This window comes from Pelecanus crispus, chromosome 1 (genome assembly GCF_030463565.1).
Source record: "Pelecanus crispus isolate bPelCri1 chromosome 1, bPelCri1.pri, whole genome shotgun sequence".
Lineage (NCBI taxonomy): Eukaryota > Metazoa > Chordata > Aves > Pelecaniformes > Pelecanidae > Pelecanus > Pelecanus crispus.
In genome coordinates, this window is record NC_134643.1 from 31,332,940 (window position 1) to 31,354,728 (window position 21,789).

Consider the following 21,789-nt stretch of genomic DNA (forward strand, 5'->3'; position numbering starts at 1 on the left):
AATTGTGATGCAGTGCCACACTGGGAAAGTCACTTCCTTGTGTTCTCCTTCTCAGATTTAAAAAAAAAAAAAAAAAAAAGGAAATAAACCTATTACAAGTTAATACTGAATTAAAAATTGGGATTAAGAAAGTAGGTTGATATTATGGTTTTTTACCTCTTTTTGTTTTCAGATTTTTATGATTAATTCAAACTGGCTGCTGTGTTGTTTATGGTATTTTTAGATGGAGCATCGTCATCGGAAAAAAGACACACCAGTACCAGCTAGCAGCCACCATCTTTTTGTTCAGATGAAGAGTCTGATGTGCTCCAATCTCGGAGAGGAGCTGGAAGTAATCTTCTCACTCTTTGATAGTAAAGAAAATCGGCCCATCAGGTACCACATGATTTTTCACTGGAATACTGATTTTACATAAGTTCTGTCAATATACACTGTATGTTTTGATCCAGGTAACAAATTTCACATTTAGAAACAAGCAGAAGATAGTCTTGATTCAGGATAATTTTTTGGTTCCTTTTGAAATTCAGTTTCTATACTTAATAGTTTGTAGTATTGTTTTAGCTTTAAATAATGTATATTTCTCTGTCTTGTTGACCTATTTCAGTTTTGAGTTGGTTTTGTTTGTGTAGCAACATATATACCTGTATGCATACAGAGTGAACGTTAGTTCTGTGACCTAAAGGTCATTTTTCAGTCTCTCTATTTTCCTCTCTCCTAAGCAGTGCGCATTCAAAACTTCGAACTGTTGCTTGCTCTGTAATATTTATGAGATGAATTCTCCTAGGTACATGAGACTGGAGGGCTGCCCTTAGTCAGTGAATTAAGAGTCTTTTTATAAAAGGAGCCTGTACTTCAATGAGGAGGTGCCTGTTCTTCAGTGAAACAGTCAAACCCAATCTCACGTCCACTTAGGGTTGTTTGGCCTCTTTTTTCAGCTGGGAGCTGATCCTGGAACCATTCTTTTTCTGTTTGTCCTATGCCTTAAATTCTGTGAGAGCCCTGGTAATCTTTGAATTTTTAAATATTCAGTAGTGATTTCTACTCCCAGCAGATTTCTGGCCAAGAGAGAGAACATGGGAGTGAATAGTAGCAGAACCACTACGCACTTAATAAATACGAGCACAGGAGGAGAGCAGAGTTAGTGCAAGAGCCTTGTAAGTTCTGTTTGAGGAATATGCAGGGAAGATTGAACCATTAAATGCTTGTGCAGCGGTGATGGGTGTGGTGGGTTGACCCTGGCTGGATGCCAGGTGCCCCCCAAAGCCGCTCTATCACTCCCCTTCTCAACTGAACAGGGGAGAGAAAATATAACGAAAGGCTTGTTGGTTGAGATAAGGACAGGGAGAGATCATTCACCAGTTACCGTCACAGGTAAAACAGACTTGACTTGGGGAAAATTAATTTAATTTATTACCAATCAACACTGAGTAGGGTAATGAGAAATAAAACCAAATCTTAAAACACCTTCCCCCCATCGGTCCCTTCTTCCCAGGCTTAACTTTACTCCTGAATGCTCAACCTCCTCTCCCTCAGCAGTGCAGGGGGACGGGGAATGGGGGCTGCGGTCAGTTCATCACACGTTGTCTCTGCCGCTTCTTCCTCCTCAGGGGAGGACCCCTCACACTCTTCCCCTGCTCCAGTGTGGGGTCCCTCCCGTGGGCTGCAGTTCTTCATGAACTGCTCCAGCGTGGGTCCCTCCCACGGGGTGCAGCCCTTCAGGAGCAGACTGCTCCAGCGTGGGTCCCCCACGGGGTCCTGCCAGCAAACCTGCTCCAGCGTGGGCTCCTCTCTCCATGGGGCCACAGGTCCTGCCAGGAGCCTGCTCCAGTGTGGGCTTCCCGTGGGGTCACAGCCTCCTTCGGGCACATCCACCTGCTCCGGCGTGGGGTCCTCCCTGGGCTGCAGGTGGATATCTGCTCCATCCTTAACCTTCATGGGCTGCAGGGGCACAGCCTGCCTCACCATGGTCTTCACCACGGGCTGCAGGGGAATCTCTGCTCCAGTGCCTGGAGCACCTCCTGCCCCTCCTTCTTCGCTGACCTTCATAGAATCATAGAATGGTTTGGGTTGGAAGGGACCTTTAGAGGTCATCTAGCCCAACCCCCCTGCAGTGAGCAGGGACAGCTTTAACCAGATCAGGTTGCTCAGAGCCCCGTCCAACCTGGCCTTGAATGTTGCCAGGGATGGGGCCTCCACCACCTCTCTGGGCAACCTGTTCCAGTGCTTCACCACCCTCATTGTAAAAAATTTCTTTCTTATGTCTAGTCTAAATCTATTCTTCTTTAGTTTAAATCCATTATTCCTTGTCCTGTCACAACAGGCCTTGCTAAAAAGATTGCCCCCATCCTTCCTGTAGTTAAGTACTGAAAGGCCACAAATCCTTCTCTTCTCCAGGCTGAACAACCCCAACTCTCTCAGCCTGGCCTCGTAGGAGAGGTGCTCCAGCCCTTGGATCATTTTTGTGGCCCTCCTCTGGACCTGCTGCAACAGGTCCATGTCCTTGGTGTCTGCAGAGTTGTTCCTCTCACATATTCTCACTCCAGCTGCAGTTACTGTTGCACAGCAAGTTTTTCCCCTTCTTAAATATGTTATCACAGAGGTGCTGCCATCGTTGCTGATTGGCTTGGCCTTGGCCAGCGGTGAGTCTGTCTTGGAGCTGTCTGGCTTTGGCTCTATTGGACATAGGGGAAGCTTCTAGCAGCTTCTCACAGAAGCTGTCCCTGTAGCCCCCCTGTTCCCAAAACCTTTCCATGCAAACTCAATACAATGGGGGATCACCTTCTGTTCAGAAGGCTCCCATTCATAATTTGCCACTGGTTGTTGACCACTGTATTCTTCTCTTCCATCCTCACAATAAAAGGAACATATTTTGGAGGTAACAAACATCATCTGCTTTAAAGAATGGCCACTATAGAAATGAAAGACTAGAATTCAAAACAAAAACCACTTTAGATAAGACAGCTCGCAGATACACAAAAGGAAATACAAGCTCCTGCTCTAAGTCTGATAATAGGGTAAAAAGTGTTACTGAAAACATGTACAAAGCCATGACTGTGTACTAGTTGTTGTCTTACATATGGCAAATAGGAATTTGGAGAACCATGTGGAATTTTGGCTGAATTTGACAAAAATTATGTTTGTGCTTTGTAGTTGGGCAAGATAACTAACCGGTGCTTTGAAGGAAGATTATACTGAGTAAATTGATTTTTCTTGTTAATGAAATCATATATAAGCCACTGTTGTTACAGTGTTAGCTGCTAAATACTGACACTTCATTCTGTCCTGCACTTTGGACATTAATCATCAAAACACAGTTTACTGTAATTTCTGAGAATTAAACGTGCATCAGGGCACATCTTTTGTGTTCACTCTAGTGAATGCCACAGCAGGTGATAGATTTAGGAGAGAGCTTCAGACCTTGACAGAAAACAATTTGGGTGTTATGGATTGCTGAAAACAAGGTTATGGCAGTAGTGGTGGTATGAAAGCAAATGGATTGGATTTCACGTTCACATGAAAGCACAAATTCTAGAGCTGTTTGTCACATGCTTGCTGTGATCTGACCTTTAGTTATTGATTCCTGACTCCAGTGTCTGTTTGCAGCTGCTTTATTATGTGTGAACTTCCTCATCCCGTTACTGGCAAACCTTGAAGAAGAGTGTTGCCATGAATCCAAACTGCCTTCTAGGGCATGGGAGGAATGACAAGATGAACTTTGTGAAGGTAGTTTGCAACTGTCTGCAAAACAAACAAACATACACCAGCACAACCAAACCACAACAAAAACCCCTCCCAAGAAACAAAGAGAAATCTCTCAACACATTGAAAAAGCTGAAACCAAGAGAGTTTTCACAAGAACAAATTAAATGCAAAGTATATCTGTATCACAGAATGAACTCTGGAATGCAGAGGTGTCCAACCTGGAGATTTATATGGCCTTTCTGGACTAGACCTGGAAGCGACATAACCAGGTTATCACAGAGTTAAACCAAAGCTAGTTGGTTTTGGTGCACAACAGTATGGTATGATGTATAATTTTTGTTCAGTACAAATGGGTGGCATATTGCAGAGGTCTTTAGGCCCTGGCTGATGCATGCGTGAGATGAACAGCCTCCCTCAGAAAGACGATGTATGAGAGGAGACAGTGTCTGCGCTCCCCAGCTGCTGCAGCTCACACCCTGCAACGATGCCGAAGCCTACTGGCAGTAATAGTTGTGGAGCCCGGATGCGCAGACTCTTCTGCTCATTTCCGATGAAAGTGCAGGTCAAAAGCTGTGTGTAGCAACTCCTTAAGGTCTGTCACAACCCAGCTGTGTCATTTGTCCGTTGGTTTCCTAAGCCGTTGTCTTGTGGGCCAGTAGACAATTGCAATGAAAATAATGGATGACACTTGTTAATAGCACAGATAAACTTAAGGAATTATACATGATCATTTCTTTCCTGAAACAGAAAGATCTTCGATTAAGAATAGAAGTATATGAATATATGTGACTTAAAATGCATTTCTTCAATTCATTGCGTACGGTGTTAGAATTTTTGGGTTTTGTTTCTTTGGACTTTTTTGCTTTTTACCTCAAGTTTCAGTTTTGCAAGCACTGTAGGTGTACCGAGCTTTTCTCAGGTGGGGAATCCTGCTTGTTGTAATGCGACCATTTGAATGCATAATGTTAAGTACAAGCTCACAGGTATAACTGCTCCAAAAATGTGGCTTTATGTGGATTCTAGTATGCTGTTCGTTGTCCATCTGATGTAAATTGACATAAAGCAAGTGATCTCTGTAGCCTCTTAAACAAAGAGTTGCTCTGGAGAGAGCAAAAATAGCAGAATTGAGATTTAAGGACAGAATTTTGTTCTGATATTTTTCTTAAGACTAAATTAGCTTCTTATCAGGTGGACCTGCAACTATAAGATCTCTATATATATCCGTTTCATTTTTTGTAACCTCAGGTTTATGCAGTTGAAGTAACAGCTTTAAAAGATTGTTGGAGGACTAGAAGCAACATTTTCTGATTAATTCTTTTAAACGATTGCATATCTTTTTCCACAGCCTTTTTTTTGTTTTATGTTACCTGTTTCATACATTCAGCTGTTTGAACAGAAACAGTTGTTCAGATATCATGGTTAAACTGAACTGCAATTGTAGATCCCGAGGTGGGGCAAAATATCTCCAAAAAGAAATAGCGAGGCTTTAGGAAGCTTGAGTATAGCAGCTCCCTTCCTAGTCCAGCTCCAGACTAGTGCAAGAAAAAGCAGCCTCTGGGTAAGATGCTCTGATCCAAAATGGTTAGCAACATTCAGAAAGAAATATAGCATGTTCGAGCTCATAGCTCACCTGGCTTCTTCATGTTACTGGTCTGCAAGGTACCACAGCATATAGACGCTATTTTGTGGCATTTTTCTTAGTGAGATTATTTTTAATGTATTAGTATAAATCTATCCGTATATTGCTGCAGAGTTTAAACAGAACATTTTCATTAAATTTTGAGTATTTATACACTACTGATAAGAGGATGTCATTTTTACTAACATGCATAAAACAATTTGATTTTGTGATAGTGACAGCACTCTGAATTTGCTTTTAAAATATTTGCAAAGGATTTAGAGGAAATGGATCAAAAATAAGTGATATATGTACGTGCAAATTTGCTACTGTTGCTTCAGTGTATATTGAAATTCTTTCGTTCAAAAAGAAAGCATGGTCTGTGTGTCTCTTTTGTCATTGTGTTGTGGTAGGCAATGTACATGTTTAAGGAATATTCTTCTAATTTAACATATAAATTGGTGTTCTCGTCATGTGACCTACCAGTGCATTTCTAGGATGGCACCTTTTAAAATAAGTAGGAGATGGAAATTAAAGCCATGAAAACATTAAACCATTATTGTGGTTTTGATAATGTGTCTTAGTATTCCTTCAGTGCTTTGAATAAAAGGAAAATTAGATAAGTTTATAACTAGTTTATTCTAAATTAAATAATTTTTCATCTTAAAAGCATGGATAAATGCTCGTAATTTTCACAACATGTACTAAGTATTAGATAATAATATGTTTTTCAGGTGAGATGTGAGAAACTGTGATGTTGAAATGAATTAGTGACTTGCCCAGAGAAGAAATCTGATGTCAGGTAGTGACAAAAATCAGTGGGATGCTTGGGGTTCTTTTTGACCTTCAGCCTTCCTAACTAAAGGTTTCTCTAGAGTGGTAGCAGCTGTGATGCATCTCGTGCACCTAACCAAATGTGATCAGTGCCCACTTTAGTAAGCTAGAGATAAATGTTCTTTTGTGATCACTTGCCATTTGTTTGGGACAGTATGTGACTGTACTTTTCTCCAGGCTTTTTTTGTTGATTGCTATTAAAAATAACTGGTTCTAATTATGTCGGCATCCACATTAACATCAGTTCTGTTGTATTAAGGTAGATGTAATAATAAAATACAGGTTTATTTATGACTTTATTATTGTTGTTAATAAACAGGAATAATAAATATTATTTTGCAGACTGTTTCTATGTTGATATAATTGTCTAATGTGTGTCTTCACACTTTAAGAGGCTTTTTTGGACATGAATATTCTGCTTCCTGTATGGAAGCAAGAAAACTGTAGAAGTTAGCTATTGATAGTCAGGTATTTAAATCTGAGTGCTGACATGCTTATGCGCTTGATGGATTAAGCCTACAGTTGCAAGTCATTCATTTTCTACTTAATTGGTGCATACTAATTTTACTTGACTGTGTATGCACATGTGTATATCTATATTTTCTAGCTAAACTATCTGCTAGGAATAATTTTTGCCATCACTTAAATTAACAATAAACAGCTGAATTCAGCCTCTGATGATTCCTAGAGTTTTCCCTGGTGTGTTCCTGTATCTTGTTCCATTTGCATTCCCTTCTTTCTGCTTTGCAGTTTTCTTTCCTAGAACAGTAACAGCCCCTGAGTGGGATAGAGCAAGTGTGTGAACGTAACTGCTTTAACATGGTACCGCCATACGGCTTGTCCCAGTAAAATTCTTTGGTTTAGGCAGTATTGCATCTTCTAGCCTTACATTCCTCTTCCTCTTTTATTTCTGTTAGGTCATGAGCCCTGTTTGTGTATTCTTCAGTTTTTTGTTCTTTAAGAAAGTAAAAAGCTATCTTGATGGCACTTTAATTTGTAGAACTAATTACACTATTAGAATCCTAATATACAGGCACAATTTTTAGCATACCCAGTTGTAGTGTTGTTTACTGTATTTGGAAAATGAAAGAGGTCCATGATCACATCTTCTCTCAAGGCTTTTTTGTCTTTTGTTTCAGTCCTGTTTTACTGGCCACTTCTGAGCTTTTACTGGCTACTTAGAGTGTAAAACATCTTAATCTGTTTCTAACATACTCTGTCTAGATCTGTTGAGAGTCCAGACGGTAGTTAATTAGTGTTGTTAAGAAATGCTTTTATAAAATCTGTTCCTTGAATCTGGTGTGCTCAACCAATGTTTGAGAAAAGCAGTCAGAAGGACTTATCAATTTAGTACTGAGCTTTGATGGTTTGTTTTTATGTCATCTAATTTTGTTATAACTAGATGAACAGTTTGAAAGTCTGACTGCTGTCTACTTCAGCAAGTAATGTCAGACAGTAGGAGTGGATTTGTAGAGCAGCAGTTATGGCTAAGCCAAATGTTAACACGTGTAAATGTTTTAAGGATTTTACTTTGGACTAACTCTGTGGTTGTGTGGACTGAGTGGCAAGAGCATATGTTCCAGTTTAGTTTTATGCAGAAGAAATCCAGTTCACTAGCTTAGACTGTTCCGGGTTGTGAATCAAAATGAGGAGACAATCAAAAGATTTTCTTCAAAAGCAAACACCTGATTCAAACTAACCCGATCATGTAGATCATGAAATAGTGTATGTAAGATGGATATTGCGGGATTATAGCTTGAATGGGGGAAAATCCTGTAAAACATGGAGTAACTCAGCTGTACTCATGTAATTTTTTACTTCAGGAGTTAACTGATTTTTTTAGCCATTAAAATCACATTACAAAAACATTTTCAGAGTTAAAAGGGATTACAGACACCTGAATGCAGTTGATTTAATGTGAGATGCACTTACAAGAAAATAACTAAGTTTAAACTTTAGGTAAAAGATAGGACGTTGTTAGAGCTCCAAAGTAAGACTGGAAATGAGTGTTTTCAACATTTCAGCAGAGTTCAACGATCCTGCGTTCTGATCCTCTTTATTAGCTGCTTTATAAATCTGTTGTAATGTGTGGCCATTTATGAGATTTGTGAAGTTCTGGAGGCTTTTCTATTCCTGAGAAATTATCAGTAGCTTCTGTTCTGTAAAGTTGGAATATGAAGATGCTTAGATTCCCAACATTTAGAGTACTGAAGAGTGTAGTGATGATTGTTTGCTTTGGGGATATCTTCTTCTCTTACCAGCACAAAAGTTAATGAAATGAACCTCTTTTCCTGCAGTTAGATCACACTTACAAAGCCAGTAGTATGTACTTCAACAGATTACACAGTTACCAGTTTTGTAGTGGCAAATTTTCAGAGAAATAGAAGACATCTGATGATAGTACCTGCTTTTCCCCCACATGTACTCATATCACTTACCCAATACAGCAGTTTGTTGCAGCAGTGATGACCTTAGTGTAGCCAGAGGGCCCATTTACACTGGAGCTCTAAGAACACCAATCCTTTAATCAAAAATATATTGATTTTTTTTTTCTTTTTTTTTTTTAATCAGATCCTGGAAAGATCTCACTTATCAGCTTTTATTAGAATCAGTTTAACAAGTTGGAAGGGACAAAGTAACAGCTTAGCTGTTTTCCAGACAATGTGCATTATTCACTGAGACTCTGTTAACTTTATTTCTTGCCACAAAAATATCCTGCTGTTACAAAAAACAAAACCAAAAAACCAAAACCCCAAAGAAAATATTTACCAGATGTCTGTGTTCGAAAAATCAAATATCCCAGTGTCCTCTGAAATACCTACCTTTCCAGTATAGATACTGTAAGACCGTATTTATATTTGTAGCACATTGCTATCCAGAGATTTTGCCTCTTTTTTTTAAGAGAATTTTGAAAACACCAACAACACCGAGCAGTGTATTATGAAAAAGGGAATGGAGGGTATTAAGCCTGCTGCGTACATTTGTTCAATTCAGACTGTGGACCCTGTTCTTGGTGTTGATGATTAGGCATAGGAATGCTGCATCATCTTCTGCCCAAAGTCCCAGTTGCTTTGCTGACCTTTACATTTATGTAGAGTTTGTGCCTCTGTGTTACGCCAATATACTGCTGTAGAAATTATTTTTCTTAAATCTGCAACGTGACACGCAGTTCTTGTGTAGCAGTGTCTTTTCTAAACCATCTTCTTAATGTTATATTTTTTCGAAATAGCAATGCTATTAATAGGACAATTTCAAGGCAGCACTTCAGAAAGATGGAGTGTGATAAGATTTTCTTTCATTGATATACACTTTGTGTCTGTGTCAATATGATATGAACGTCTGACCACAACTGATTGATGCCTCTGGCCCCATCTGTGTGAGGAGCAGAGATAAGTTGGCATGCTAATCCTCCTTTTCCTATCACCTTGAACAACCTTGTTTGTAACTATCATATTGCCCTCAAATGAGCACAGATTCTCAAGCAGCACAAAGAGGAATAGTCTGTTTATCCAATGCCAATGAAAGCAAACTGCATTTTCTATTTTGTGAGCTTTTGATTATACGCTTAATGATTGTGTAAACTCCAGATCATATCAAAGAATAAGATTAGCCTTCCTTTGTTGTACTCTCAACCTCACCTTTTTTAGGGACATTCATACACATCATCAATCTTTTTATGCCTTTCTTCTTTTAGTCCTGCTGTTACTTTAAATCAGTTAAATGACTTGCTGAAAGCTGAAATCCACATTTTGCTGGTCAATATATTTACTACTTTGTGTTCTAATTTATTTTTTTATTTTTTTTACAGAAAAAAGCCATAATGTCTTTTTTTTTTCTCCCTTTAAGAAACAAAAACTCCCCTCCCCTCTTATTCTATGAAAATCTTAAAGGATTTTGGTATAGTAAGAGAATGTTTGAAGGCATTTTTTTTGCAGCCTCCATCAGCATCTTCAAACCTGAGATCTGCTCAGTTCTAGCCCAGCTCAAAGAACCCTACTTTTGATCATCCCTCTATCTAAAGTTTACACAACTGACTGTTAACAGTCAGAACAAGAGCAAGGAACGGCTTGGATACCTCTTGAATCACACTGATAATACATTTCCATTACCCAGAAGGCTCACTACTGAGAACCCAAGATGTCTTTCTTCGAAGATATCCCTGTGGCCTCTCCTGAGCAAGAGCTCAAAGATTCAATATTACTTTAAGCATGTAAGTGGGTTACACTTGAGTTTCAATATCTAGTTTCCTTAGCATCAGTGCCCCAGAATCAGCACTCTAAATGAGGAGACTCAAATAGTCAAATTCTTTGTTGCTTCTGAACAGTGTTGAACACTAGATGACAAAGGAGATGGAGAATATGTTTCTGAAGCTGTAGGGTGTGTACTCAGTGCAAGGCTACGGAAGTTATTAAAAAAGTGCAGGAGAAGAGTCCTGTATGGATGGCCCTCTGGCAAATGAAGAACATGTCGCATGTTGTTGTGAGGAACAGTCTGTTAATTATAGTCATTTGGAACTTCAGGGCAAGTAAAGACAAGTGGTAAAGTGTTGTAGCACAGCAGTTATTAACTTGCAGAGGTGGAAGATGGAGAAGAATGTGTAAAGAACCATATTTCTCTAAAGACCCAAATGACCCTGCTGTCTATCTGTGCTGCCTTTATGTGGTACTTACATGTAAGCACAAAATCACAGAGTGGTTGAGGTTGGAAGGGAGCTCCAGAAGTCATCTGATCTAACCCCCTAGAGCTGGTTGCTTAGGACCATATCCAGATGGCTTTTAAATGTCTCCAAGGATGGAGACTCCACAACCTCCTTGGGGCAAGTTGTGGCAGTGCTCAGACACCCTCACAGTAAAGAAATTGTTTCCTGATACTGAGAGGGAACCTGCTGTGCTTCGGTTTGTATCCATTGCCTCTTGTCCTGTCACTGGGCACCACTGAAGAGAGCCTGGCTCTGTCCTCTGCACCCTCCCTTCAGGTATTTGTATATATATATATATATATATATATATATATATATATATATATATATAAATAAGATCCCCTCTGAGCCTTCTCTTCTCCAGGCTAAATAGTCCCAGCTCTCTCAGCCTTCCCCTCCAGTCCCTTAATCATCTTCACGGCCTTTCTTGGACTCTCTCCAGTATGTTCATGTCTCTCTTGTACTGGGGAGCCCAGAATGGGACACAGTACTCCAGGTGTGGCATAACCAGCACTGAGTACAGGTGAGAAGGATCACCTCCCTCAACCTGCTGGCAATAATTTGCCTAATGCAGCCCAGGATACCATTGGCCTCCTTTGCCACAAGGGCACATTGCTGGCTCCTGTTCAACTTGGTGTCCACCAAGACTCTTTGGTCCTTTTCTGCCAAGCTGCTTTCCAGCTGGGTAGCCCCCAGCATGTACTGGTGCCTGGGACTGTTCCTCCCCAGGTGCAGGACTTTGCATTTCCCCTGGCTGAATGTCAGGAGGTTCCTGTCAGCCCATTTGTCCAGCCTGTTGAGATCCCTCTGGATGGCAGCCCAACCCTCTGGTGTATCAGGCACTTCTCCCACATTTGTGTCATCAGCAAACATGCTGATAGTACACTGTGCCCCATCATCCAGGTCGTTAACGAAGGTGTTAAACAGGACTGGACCCAGTATTGACCCTGGGGGTATGCCGCTAGTTACTGGCCTCCAACTGGACTTTGTGGCACTGATCAGCACCCTCTGGGCCATTCAGCCAGTTTTCCATTGTTGTGGTTTAGCCCCAGCCAGCAACTCAGCACCACGCAGCCGCTCGCTCACTCCCCCTACCCTGATGGGATGAGGGAGAGAATTGGAGGAGTAAGAGTGAGAAACACTCCTGGGTTGAGATAAGAACAGTTTAATCATTGAAATAAAGTAAAATAGAAATGATAATAGTAACAATCTAATAATAATAATAATAATATACAAAGCAAGTGATGCACAATGCAATTGCTCACCACCCGCCGACCGATACCCAGCCAGTCCCCGAGCAGCGATCGCTGCTCCCCGGCCAACCCCCCCCAGTTTCTATACTGAGCATGACGTCATATGGTATGGAATAGCCCTTTGGTCAGTTTGGATCAACTCTTCTGGCTGTGCCCCCTCCCAGTTTCTTGTGCACCTGGCAGAGCATGGGAAGCTGAAAAGTCCTTGACTAGCATAAGCAGTACTTAGCAACAACTAAAAACATCAGCGTGTTGTCAACATTATTCTCATACTGAATCCAAACCACAGCACTATGCCTGCTACTAGGAAGAAAATTAACTCTATCCCAGCCGAAACCAGGACATCCATCCACCTTGCTGTCTACTTATCCAGCCCATACATCAGCAGCTTCTCTTGGAGGATCTTAAGGGAGACAGTGTCAAAGGCCTTACTGAAGTCCAGGTAGACACTATCCACTGCTCTCCCCTCTTCTACCAGAGCGATCATTTCATCGTAGAATTTTATCAAGTTGGTCGAGAAGTTTCAGTTCAGAACCACGTGCTAATTAATTTCACCTTCTTTATGGTTTTTTCCATAGCATGCTTATCATGCAAGTGTTTCATGCTAGAAATGTTATTTTGGACTTCTTTTTGTTGCATACAATGTGTGCATCCACTGTTCCTTTCCATGTTCTTTCCAGACACTTAGATTCTTTGTTTTATTCTAACATCAGAGAAGAGAACAAATTAGGTTTGGAAAATGGGCGGGCACTTTAAAACCAGATTTGAAAATAATTTTAGATGGCGCAATGTACTTCAAATACAAAAGCTGGAGAGAGAGGGAGAAGGAATTTTTATGTATGTGCATACATGCACACACATTAGTTGATACTCAGATTTTCTGCTTCTGTATGTACAATATCTGATTGTTTGATATTTAAATTCTGTGTTTCTGAATGCTGTGGAAATTCAGAGGCTTTATTAATAAATAACGCTGCATAATGAGAGGGGCTTGTTTCTACCGTTATCTATGAGAATTAATATCATTCTGGGGAAAAAAGTGTATGTGTGTTTTTTTTCTGGTTGTTTAAGTATATGTTTTAGCTGCATCTCAGACTAAGTTACCTGATCCCAATAGCACAGAATTTCTGGGAGGAGTGAACACTGACTAGAGAGGCAGAGTTCAGACTGGACTTTGTTGTAATTTTTCAGCAACATAGAATTTTTGTAAACAAAAAAATGTATGTGCATAAAAGTGTGCTCGGTACAACGCTATATCATATGCTACATACAATCTAGGTGCTCTTTATAATTTTTAATCTACCATTAGGTGATAGGCTACTCTGCTTTTTCCCCTTAAAATACTATTTTTTAGCATGTGTAACCTTCATTAATACTGTTCCTTGGAAATTAATATTCAGTTACCTCCACATTTTCCATGGATGCTTTTTGTCTTGAAAGCAGTCTTGGATCCTGACTTTCTTTGTGCAAATGCGCCTGCTAGGGAGGGCAGGGATTTGAGCTAAAGGAGCTAGCAGGGTTTCTGGTAAGAGGGAGCAACCCATGGGAACCACAAGCAATGAACTAGCTCAGGGCTACTTGTCCTTTATAGTATTTCCACAAAAGCATAATCTGCACTTTTACTGGATCACAGCATAGAGTAGCTCAGTGTTATTTTCAATTTCCTGTGCGGTGTGTACAAAAATATCTCATCTTGCACAGTATTAAAACTGCTATAGCAAATTACACAAAATCAATGCATATGTACCTATACCTCATAGATACAGGAGAGATGAAGCATCTTGGCTTTTCTGGCTAGCAGACTCTTAGAAGAGTCCTTCATTTTAGTTTAGTCACTTCTTATTACTCTGTTTTGTCCCTCCTCAGAAACAAGATAAAAGAAAACCAGCCTGTTTTTTTTTTCCTGCTCATTTAGGAGGTAGTCCTGATTTTAGCAGGAGGGTTGAAACACCTCCAAGGAAACGTAAAGGTCACTTCGGCAAGAGAGCAGCCACTGCTCTGTTAACAATCCTTTATGCATTTGGAATAAAAATACCTCTTTAGATTGTTAACTTATGTACATTTGTGAATGTGTGGTTGCTGATTTTTTTTAAATTTTTCTGTCACCCTTGATATTGAGATATGTGTATACACGCACTCAATATATAAGCAGGGTTAATTATTTCATTATTGACTTTGTTTAAGACAAAACACCTGGTAATTTGCCCGTATTTGGTGTGATTGTAATTGGAAGTAAATACAGGGTTATAAAAAGCAGCTTAAAAGAGAACCCTGAAGTTCCAGAAATTTCAGAAGCTTCCCTTCAGAAAATGCGCCTCATTTTTTCCAGTTATTCCTTGTGAGCAGAAAGATTCCTACGTGCAGGAATAGTCAGGACATATACAGTCAGTCAGCCTTTTCTTGGCAGGGGGAGTGAAGTAGTAAAATTTGTAGGTCTTCTCTGCTTGGATCCTAGACAAGCAGAAATTCTGGAGTAGGCGTTGTCAGAGGAGATTAGCAAAAAAGTTGTTTCTTGGTCCCAGTCAGTCTGGAAATGTGAAGGATGTGCCTCAAGTGAATGATACTTTTTGCTTGAGAAAACTGACTTGAACTGCCTGCTGTAGAGTTCCTCCACATCAGAGGTAAGAACACAAAAGTGCTGGCCCAGTCAGTCAGTGTGGCCTATTAATTACATTTTGATTTGTTGTTTTACAAAGCAAAACAGTTCCCAAAATAGAGTAAAAGACATGCTCGCTGTAACTAATAGACTGACCCATAAAGTATTCAACATACACTAATCAAACATTGGAACTTGAGCCTCTTAGGTACCCCATGAATATTCAGGCTACTTACCTTATGGTGTGAAGAGGATTTGGGGTTTGGGTTTAGGTTTTTTTTTTTTTCCTTCCCTGAGTCTGGTTTTGACCTGAAAACTCTGTTCTGGATTTAGAAACTCTTCACAGGAATGTACCATGACCGGTGAGAAATTTCAAAATCAGTGGGTTGGTATCTTACAAAGATTTCTATAGGTCTGTCCTCTTTCTCCCTTGTACCTATTAATATTTGATTTTTTTTTTTGTTAGCTTTCAGATATCAATAGCAAAAATAAATTTTATTTATCCCTTGCAAGTAATTTTTTTGGTTGCTCAGTTTTATGTGCTCATCAATAGCAATAGTATAAGCAGATATGATATATGTAGTGGGAAGAACATGTATGAAAGGAATGCTTGGCACAGTTGCGTCCTCCAAATGTTTTGGCCTTGTGATACTTTCTGTAATAAATGTCTTTTCTATAGATTTATATTGCCCTTCATTGCCTGGTGATGAAAAGGGTTCGTCCTGGCTTTAAGAGGTTGTAGATGTTTTAATAATACTTCTTTTTACAAATTATTCATTTAATCTGACTTCGTGCAGTGCTGTGTCATTTTCTGTCATTAATGAGACATTTCTGATAAATTGCTTTTTAAGTACTGACCATTCTTGAATTGCAAGAGAATAACATTTTACTTCAGGGTAGTGTTCCAAGTATTTTTTGAGGAGTTGACATTTCAGCAAGCCCATTTGCCTTGGCCTGACTGCCCAGACTGTCCTATACAGCAGTTGTATGGGAGCTGCTGCATGGGATTTTGCAACAAAATAACTACATTTGTGGATAAGTAAAATGAGGTAGATATGTTAGGAATGAGTTTCTAAAAAAAGGCACAAGTGTAGTCTAGCAGGAAAATGCTTTTGAAAGGGTTTGGTTTTGTATTTTAAGGGGAGACAGAGCCTGGTTTTAGTCGTATCATTCATATACCCTCAAATCAACAAGTACAGATGTGTTATTCCCAGGTGTGAGGGTGTCTTAGAAATGAGTTGTATGTAATGATGTAGCTCAGTTCCTCTCATGAATACCCATATTCAGTGAAACAAATATACCTGCCTACCCACTGTTTAAAGATTCCATCTCGAATATCTTCCACTTGCTGTGGTTGGAGTAAGGGTGCTAGCTTGTATAGATCTTTGATCTGATATTGTGTACATAGATGCTTTTTTAAAGCAGACAAACCAACCCAAGCAAGAGGAACCTGTAGTATCGATTAGGTCTCTCATGCATTAACAAATAACCCTCTTACTGTTTGTATTGTAAAAATTGAAAAGTAACAGGAGAAATAATTGGTTTTAATTGCAGTGATGAAAGCACTGCTTTGACAGGGGTGGCCTGTCTTGCAGCTGGTGGAGCTTAAACAATTAGTTACATTCAGAAATGAATGCGATGTTAAAACAGGGGCATGTGCACCAGCCATAGCATATTTGTGACAGATTTAGGTAATGATGAGATATATTCAACGTTAGTGGTATTCTGTTGGGTTTACAGATCATCTTATCGAGAACACGTTTCAGTCACACTGGCTGCCAACAAGAGGCATCTCAGGGTTGGCACAAAAGAATACAGATTTACCATTTGTAAACCCTCAAATGGTGATGAATACATAGGAGCCCAGGTGGTGTTGGAGGGAGGGGATTTCCTTAAATGCTTTCATTTCCCTTCACTTTTACCAATTCCTCCTGCTCTCTTCAAGTTTAATTTCCATCTTTGGGGAAAGATACGGCAAATCTGCTTGTATCCATGCTGTTACCTCAGTCAGTGACTAGGATAATAATCAAGACTGTAATTCAGCTTAAAGGATCTGTAGGTTTGTGCACTGATAATGCTGTGCTGCAAAATGTTTATCCGTGGTGGCAGGCTAAGCTCACTATTACTGAGAGCTCCAGCTTCTGCTGTATGTTGTTTCTTTAGTTGTAAATACCTGCTGATAGGTTCCAGCGTGCTGTCTGTCTTCTAAAACTGTATTGTCATCTTTTGGCTCCTGTGGTACCTCATGGAAAAGAATTTAAAATTACTGTTTCCTAAGTAACTTGTTACCATTTTCAAGAAATGTGTAATGCCACCTCTCAGTTAAAATACAGGTGCAAATATCTAAAATAATGTAGGGTGTGTTCTTAAAAACTGGGCTCCATAGCATAAAGCTAGCATTTGAAAATGTTTTTCTTCTCCTTCCCCCATGTTGTCAGCATGGCTAGGAGACATGAAGATAAGCTACGATACAACATCATAATATTGCTTTGTTTGACTTTTGTTAGTGTTAATGCTTTGATCTTTATCTGAAATTGGCCAAAATCTTATTTTTATAATACACAGTCTTCCTTTTCTCTCCCCCTTTGCTCATTGCTACTTATTTTAGTTAGAAATTTGGGTGTGATTTTTGCAAGTGCATAACAATCAAAGTACAGGGCCTGACTTGCTGTGGAACAGCTTGTACTGCTAAGTCATGTTGGCACATTAATCATTTAGTTATTCTCTGATTAAGAATGTACTTTTAAGGCTTTATTAGATTTACTTCAGTAACATACGACATGTTGTACCACATTTCTCAGCATTTCGCCACTAAGTGTGAGAGTAACATTTTGCGTCTGATCTTGGTTTTATGAAGTCAATGAGCTTTTAGCTGTAAATGAAGTCACTTCAGATTCACGTTCTTAATGAACGTCCATTAACGGTGTTCTGGAATGTGATACACTTGAGCTGGTGAATTATGTGGCAGTATTCTCTTACTGTATCTCATTATTTCCTTTAGAAATCACTGTAACCTATATTTAAGTAGAAAGCATTTGTAAAGATGTCTGAAAGTGAAGCTATACTGAGAAGTATGACTATTTGATAACATAGCTTTACCACAAGAATATGCCATGTGGTATAAATCTGGCTGGTTCTTTTTTCGCTGGCATGTTTATAAATCATAGAGCAAGCAATCTGTCTAGACTGGTAACATGTGACTGGTAACATTTTCCTGCTAATACTAAGGAAATAGGGGTCACTTATGAAAATAGAACAGTTTGTGGCCGTGTTTCTTTTAAATGCGTGCGTTAAGCCTGCAGATTTGGAACACATTGTTACTTTGCTAATACACAGGAAGTTACAGTACAAAAATCCCCATGTTGACCTTCTTAAATTAATCTCTTCACCATTAGTTATTTCCTTATTTTCAGTGGGAAGACAGCGGAGTTTAAATATGTACAGCATGTGTAAGTGGTGAGATTGGTGCTCATAAAAAATTCATTGCAGTCTAAAGTAGACTCAAATCATCTTAATACAAGGGAAAGGTATTTCTGCTTTGGAGTACTGCTGTGTGTATTTGCTGTATATATGTATGTGCAACTGACTGCTGAGAAAACTGCTGTGCAATAAGATACTAACCCTAGATTTAACCCTCTGGAGCTTTTGCTGCTGTTTGAAGCCAAGCTTTCAGATCTTGGCAATTCTGTCTTTATTGTTTTGTTTTAGGAAGGCTGTTTACTTTCCTCAACCATTTTGCTACCTGTTTTTCTTTATAGAAACCTTTTGAAATGATATATAAACGCACACGCTCTCTGTACTTAGATATAACATCGCCATTTTTTTCTCATAATCTTAAAAGTCTTAACTGCTTGCATTTGCTCCCTGGTAATGTTCAAAGATAACCATTTTAATCTGAGCTGTAACTGGTGCTGTGGTATGTTTCAAGCAAAAGAATGTATCAAAACACTAAACAAGGATTAAGATTTTTCATTTTTTTTATTTGTTGTTTTCTGTTTGCTTTTTTCATCGCCACTGGGTCCTATGCTTCAGTCAAACAAAATTTCAAATTCAAATGAGGAAATTAGATCTGCATAACCATTACATGTCTGTTGCAATCAGTGCATTTCTTTGTGGCATGACAAAAGTCCTTGGCTTTTAATTGTTGTGAATCATAATCTCATGGTCTGTGAGTATAAGCAGAGCTTGAAAATTTCACATTATAGTGGATACTGAGTAGGAAGCTTTCAAAAGATGTGCCTTTGTTTCTGCACAATGTAAGCTTCAACAAATACAGAATGCGCTCCCAGTTAAATTCAGTATTTGCCAGTTCATAGGTAAACTATGAAGAAAGCTTATCCACAGCAATGCGGTTTCTTGTTGAATGGTATTTTTCTTTGAACCAACATGTCTAGTGGTTGCTTTAATGACAAAAAATGCAGTGAAATGTGGTGTGTACATATATATTATTTCTAAATAGTTCTACAGACTAAAGATAAGGTGGTGAAATTCAGAATCACCTTGTATGGGCCAAATCTGTATTGACGTGTAGCAATGCACTGCAGGCTTCAGTGCACAGAAGCTGTATTGTTGCTGCTGGAACACAGACTTTTTTCTTTTTATTCAGTTTTGCATGGTGTCCAACATAATGGGGTCCTAAAGCTTTAGCTGGTTTGGTAATATAAATAATAATTCTTGCTCAATGTGCAATAACTTTGTGTGAGACCTATAAACAAAGCTCTGCACTTTTTTTACTCTATTTTCCAATATTGCAAATGAGCTAAATCTAAATGAAAGGGCAGAATTATTTTTAAAACCATTTTTAAATCAACAGCAAAATACCAACTTGTTTCTCTGTAAAAAAACAGTCTTTAAAACTCGATTTTAAAGTTTCCATGGAGACCTAAGCTGCAGAAGTTGGTTGCATCATAAAACATGAATGTTTCTGAGAAAATAGGATTTTCATACACTTTGAGGTATTTGAGTTCAACTCTACTATTGTTAGGTTCTGCCTTTTATGCCGTCTGATAAAAAAGCTGCATAGCTGAGGATTGCACAAATGTTTTCAAATAACAACAATGAAAAGGTCTAAGTGTTTGTAGGTTCAGCCTGGATAGTTGGCACATAGAAAAATAAAACGTTCTCCAGATACAGGTCTTAAGAAATCTGCTCTTGAATGTAACAGCATCCTGGGCTGTGTCAACAAGAACATAGCCAGTTGCTTAAGGGAAGGGATCACCCCCTTCTGCTTGGCGTTGCTTAGACCATGCCAGTTTTGGGTCCTCCAGTGCAAGACCAATATTAACGAACTGAAGTGAGCTCAGCGGAAGGCCTTGCACTGGTTGTGGGCAGGAGCTCCTGCCCTGGGAGATCAGGCTGAGGCAGTGGGGCTGCTTCAGGCTGGAGAAGAAGCCATTTCGAAGGGAGCTTTGTCACCTGCCTGTACCTACAAGAAGATCAATAACATCAATGGTGCATGGTGGGATAATGAGAGACAAGGGATATAAATTGAAACAAGAGAAGGTCCATCTGGATATAAGGAAAAAACTGAGGACAGTTAGACACTGGAGTGGTTTTTCCACTTGTTTCCACTTGAACACACAGGCTGTGTGGCCTGAGTAACGGAATGTTTTCAAGACCCAAGTGGCTAAGGCTCTGAGCAAGCTAATCTAACCTTATAGCTGACCCTGCTTTGAGCAGGAGGTTGAACTTAGAGGCCTTTTGAGGTCCCTTTCAATGTGAATGACTCTAATTCTGTGAATCATCAATCCAGATTTTCTACAAGGCAAATGCTGGTGCAATAAAGATTTAATTAGTCTCTATTGAGTTGGATCTTATCCAACATATTCCTAGTGATTTTCCAGCTGCATTTTGAAAAGCTGTGGATGGTATAGAGCAGTGGTAAACCATGTTTAGCCTCCGGGATAAGCAGAAGAGGAGGACAGAGCCGAGAAAAACCTAGTTGCACTTTGGAAATTTTGTTTCTGATGTGAACATTATGGAGCATCCAGACTCAAACGTCTGGCCAGCTGGGGTTGGGGGTGAGGGTGAAGAGAAACGTGCAACACTTCCGACTTCTTTTCTTTTCCCATCTTCCACATCTCTCACTGCAGAAATATGATTGTTACATTTCCTATGAGGCTGTATCTTGGAGAATATTATCCAAAGCATAGAAAGTTTGGTTTTTAAAAGAATTCCTGTGCATGAATTGCCAGGTTTGCTCATAGATTATCCATAATGGACCTACTGTCAGATAGGAGTGTTTCAAAAAGTAATTTCTCTTTCAGTGGGGTCTTACGCTCTCTTCTATTCTGAAATAAGAATTCTCTGTATCTCCTTACTAGCAATATTAGTACTTCTGTCAGCTGCAGCATTTAACATGCCACAGTAGACTGCAAAACAGAATTCCAAAAACGAGATTTGCCCTGCTGGAACTCTTAGAAGACTGCTAAAATAGTGTACCCTAGTGAGAGATTTTGATGGAGTTAAGTAAGAAAAATGTCCCCTAAGATCATCTTCCTATCTATGAAGAAGAATATTGGTTGAATAAGAGCGTGGCAACGTTGACATTTGTTTAGTAAGAATCAATACCAACATCCTACATATCTAATTTCAGTTCTAGGATAAATGGATTTTATTGCTTGTGTTTCTCTGTATACTAGGATATACAATATCATTCTTCCAAATGACAGTCAGTCTTCTGTTTTGTATTGAGTTTTTAGTAATTTTGTTAGATGATTAAATAAATCACCACCCTTCACTAGTCCCTCCCTTTTTTAATTGATACAGCTGAGACTTTTAGAAAGAAACTATTTCATTCTTTTATACCTTGAGGAAGGATGCATCTGGAAATAAGATCAAAATGAGGTCTACTTTGCTGTATTGTTGTTCAACATATGTGTCATATTTGTTTTCTTACAGTGAAAGATTTTTTTTAAGACTGAATAGAAATGGTTTGCCAAAATGTCCAGAAAAGCCTGAAAGACACTGTTCTCTCTTTGTGGTGAGTTCTTCCTATTCTCAATCTTTGTTGTGCTGGGTATTGAAAATAGAAGTTGGATTAAATTATTATTCTGTGGTTGTCTCAGAACTTCTCTCTAAGCTTTTG

At 39.2% G+C, this 21,789-nt stretch overlaps 1 protein-coding gene across 1 annotated transcript in view; it reads left to right on the plus strand.

Moving 5' to 3' along the window:
- Positions 1–21,789, plus strand: part of DOCK4 (dedicator of cytokinesis 4) — a 262,080-nt gene that overhangs the window by 109,073 nt on the left and 131,218 nt on the right. Inside the window, exons 13-14 of the mRNA XM_075727861.1 lie at positions 224–375; positions 21,603–21,684. Coding sequence (XP_075583976.1) covers positions 224–375; positions 21,603–21,684 — 234 coding nt within the window. The remainder of the gene's footprint in view (positions 1–223; positions 376–21,602; positions 21,685–21,789) is intronic.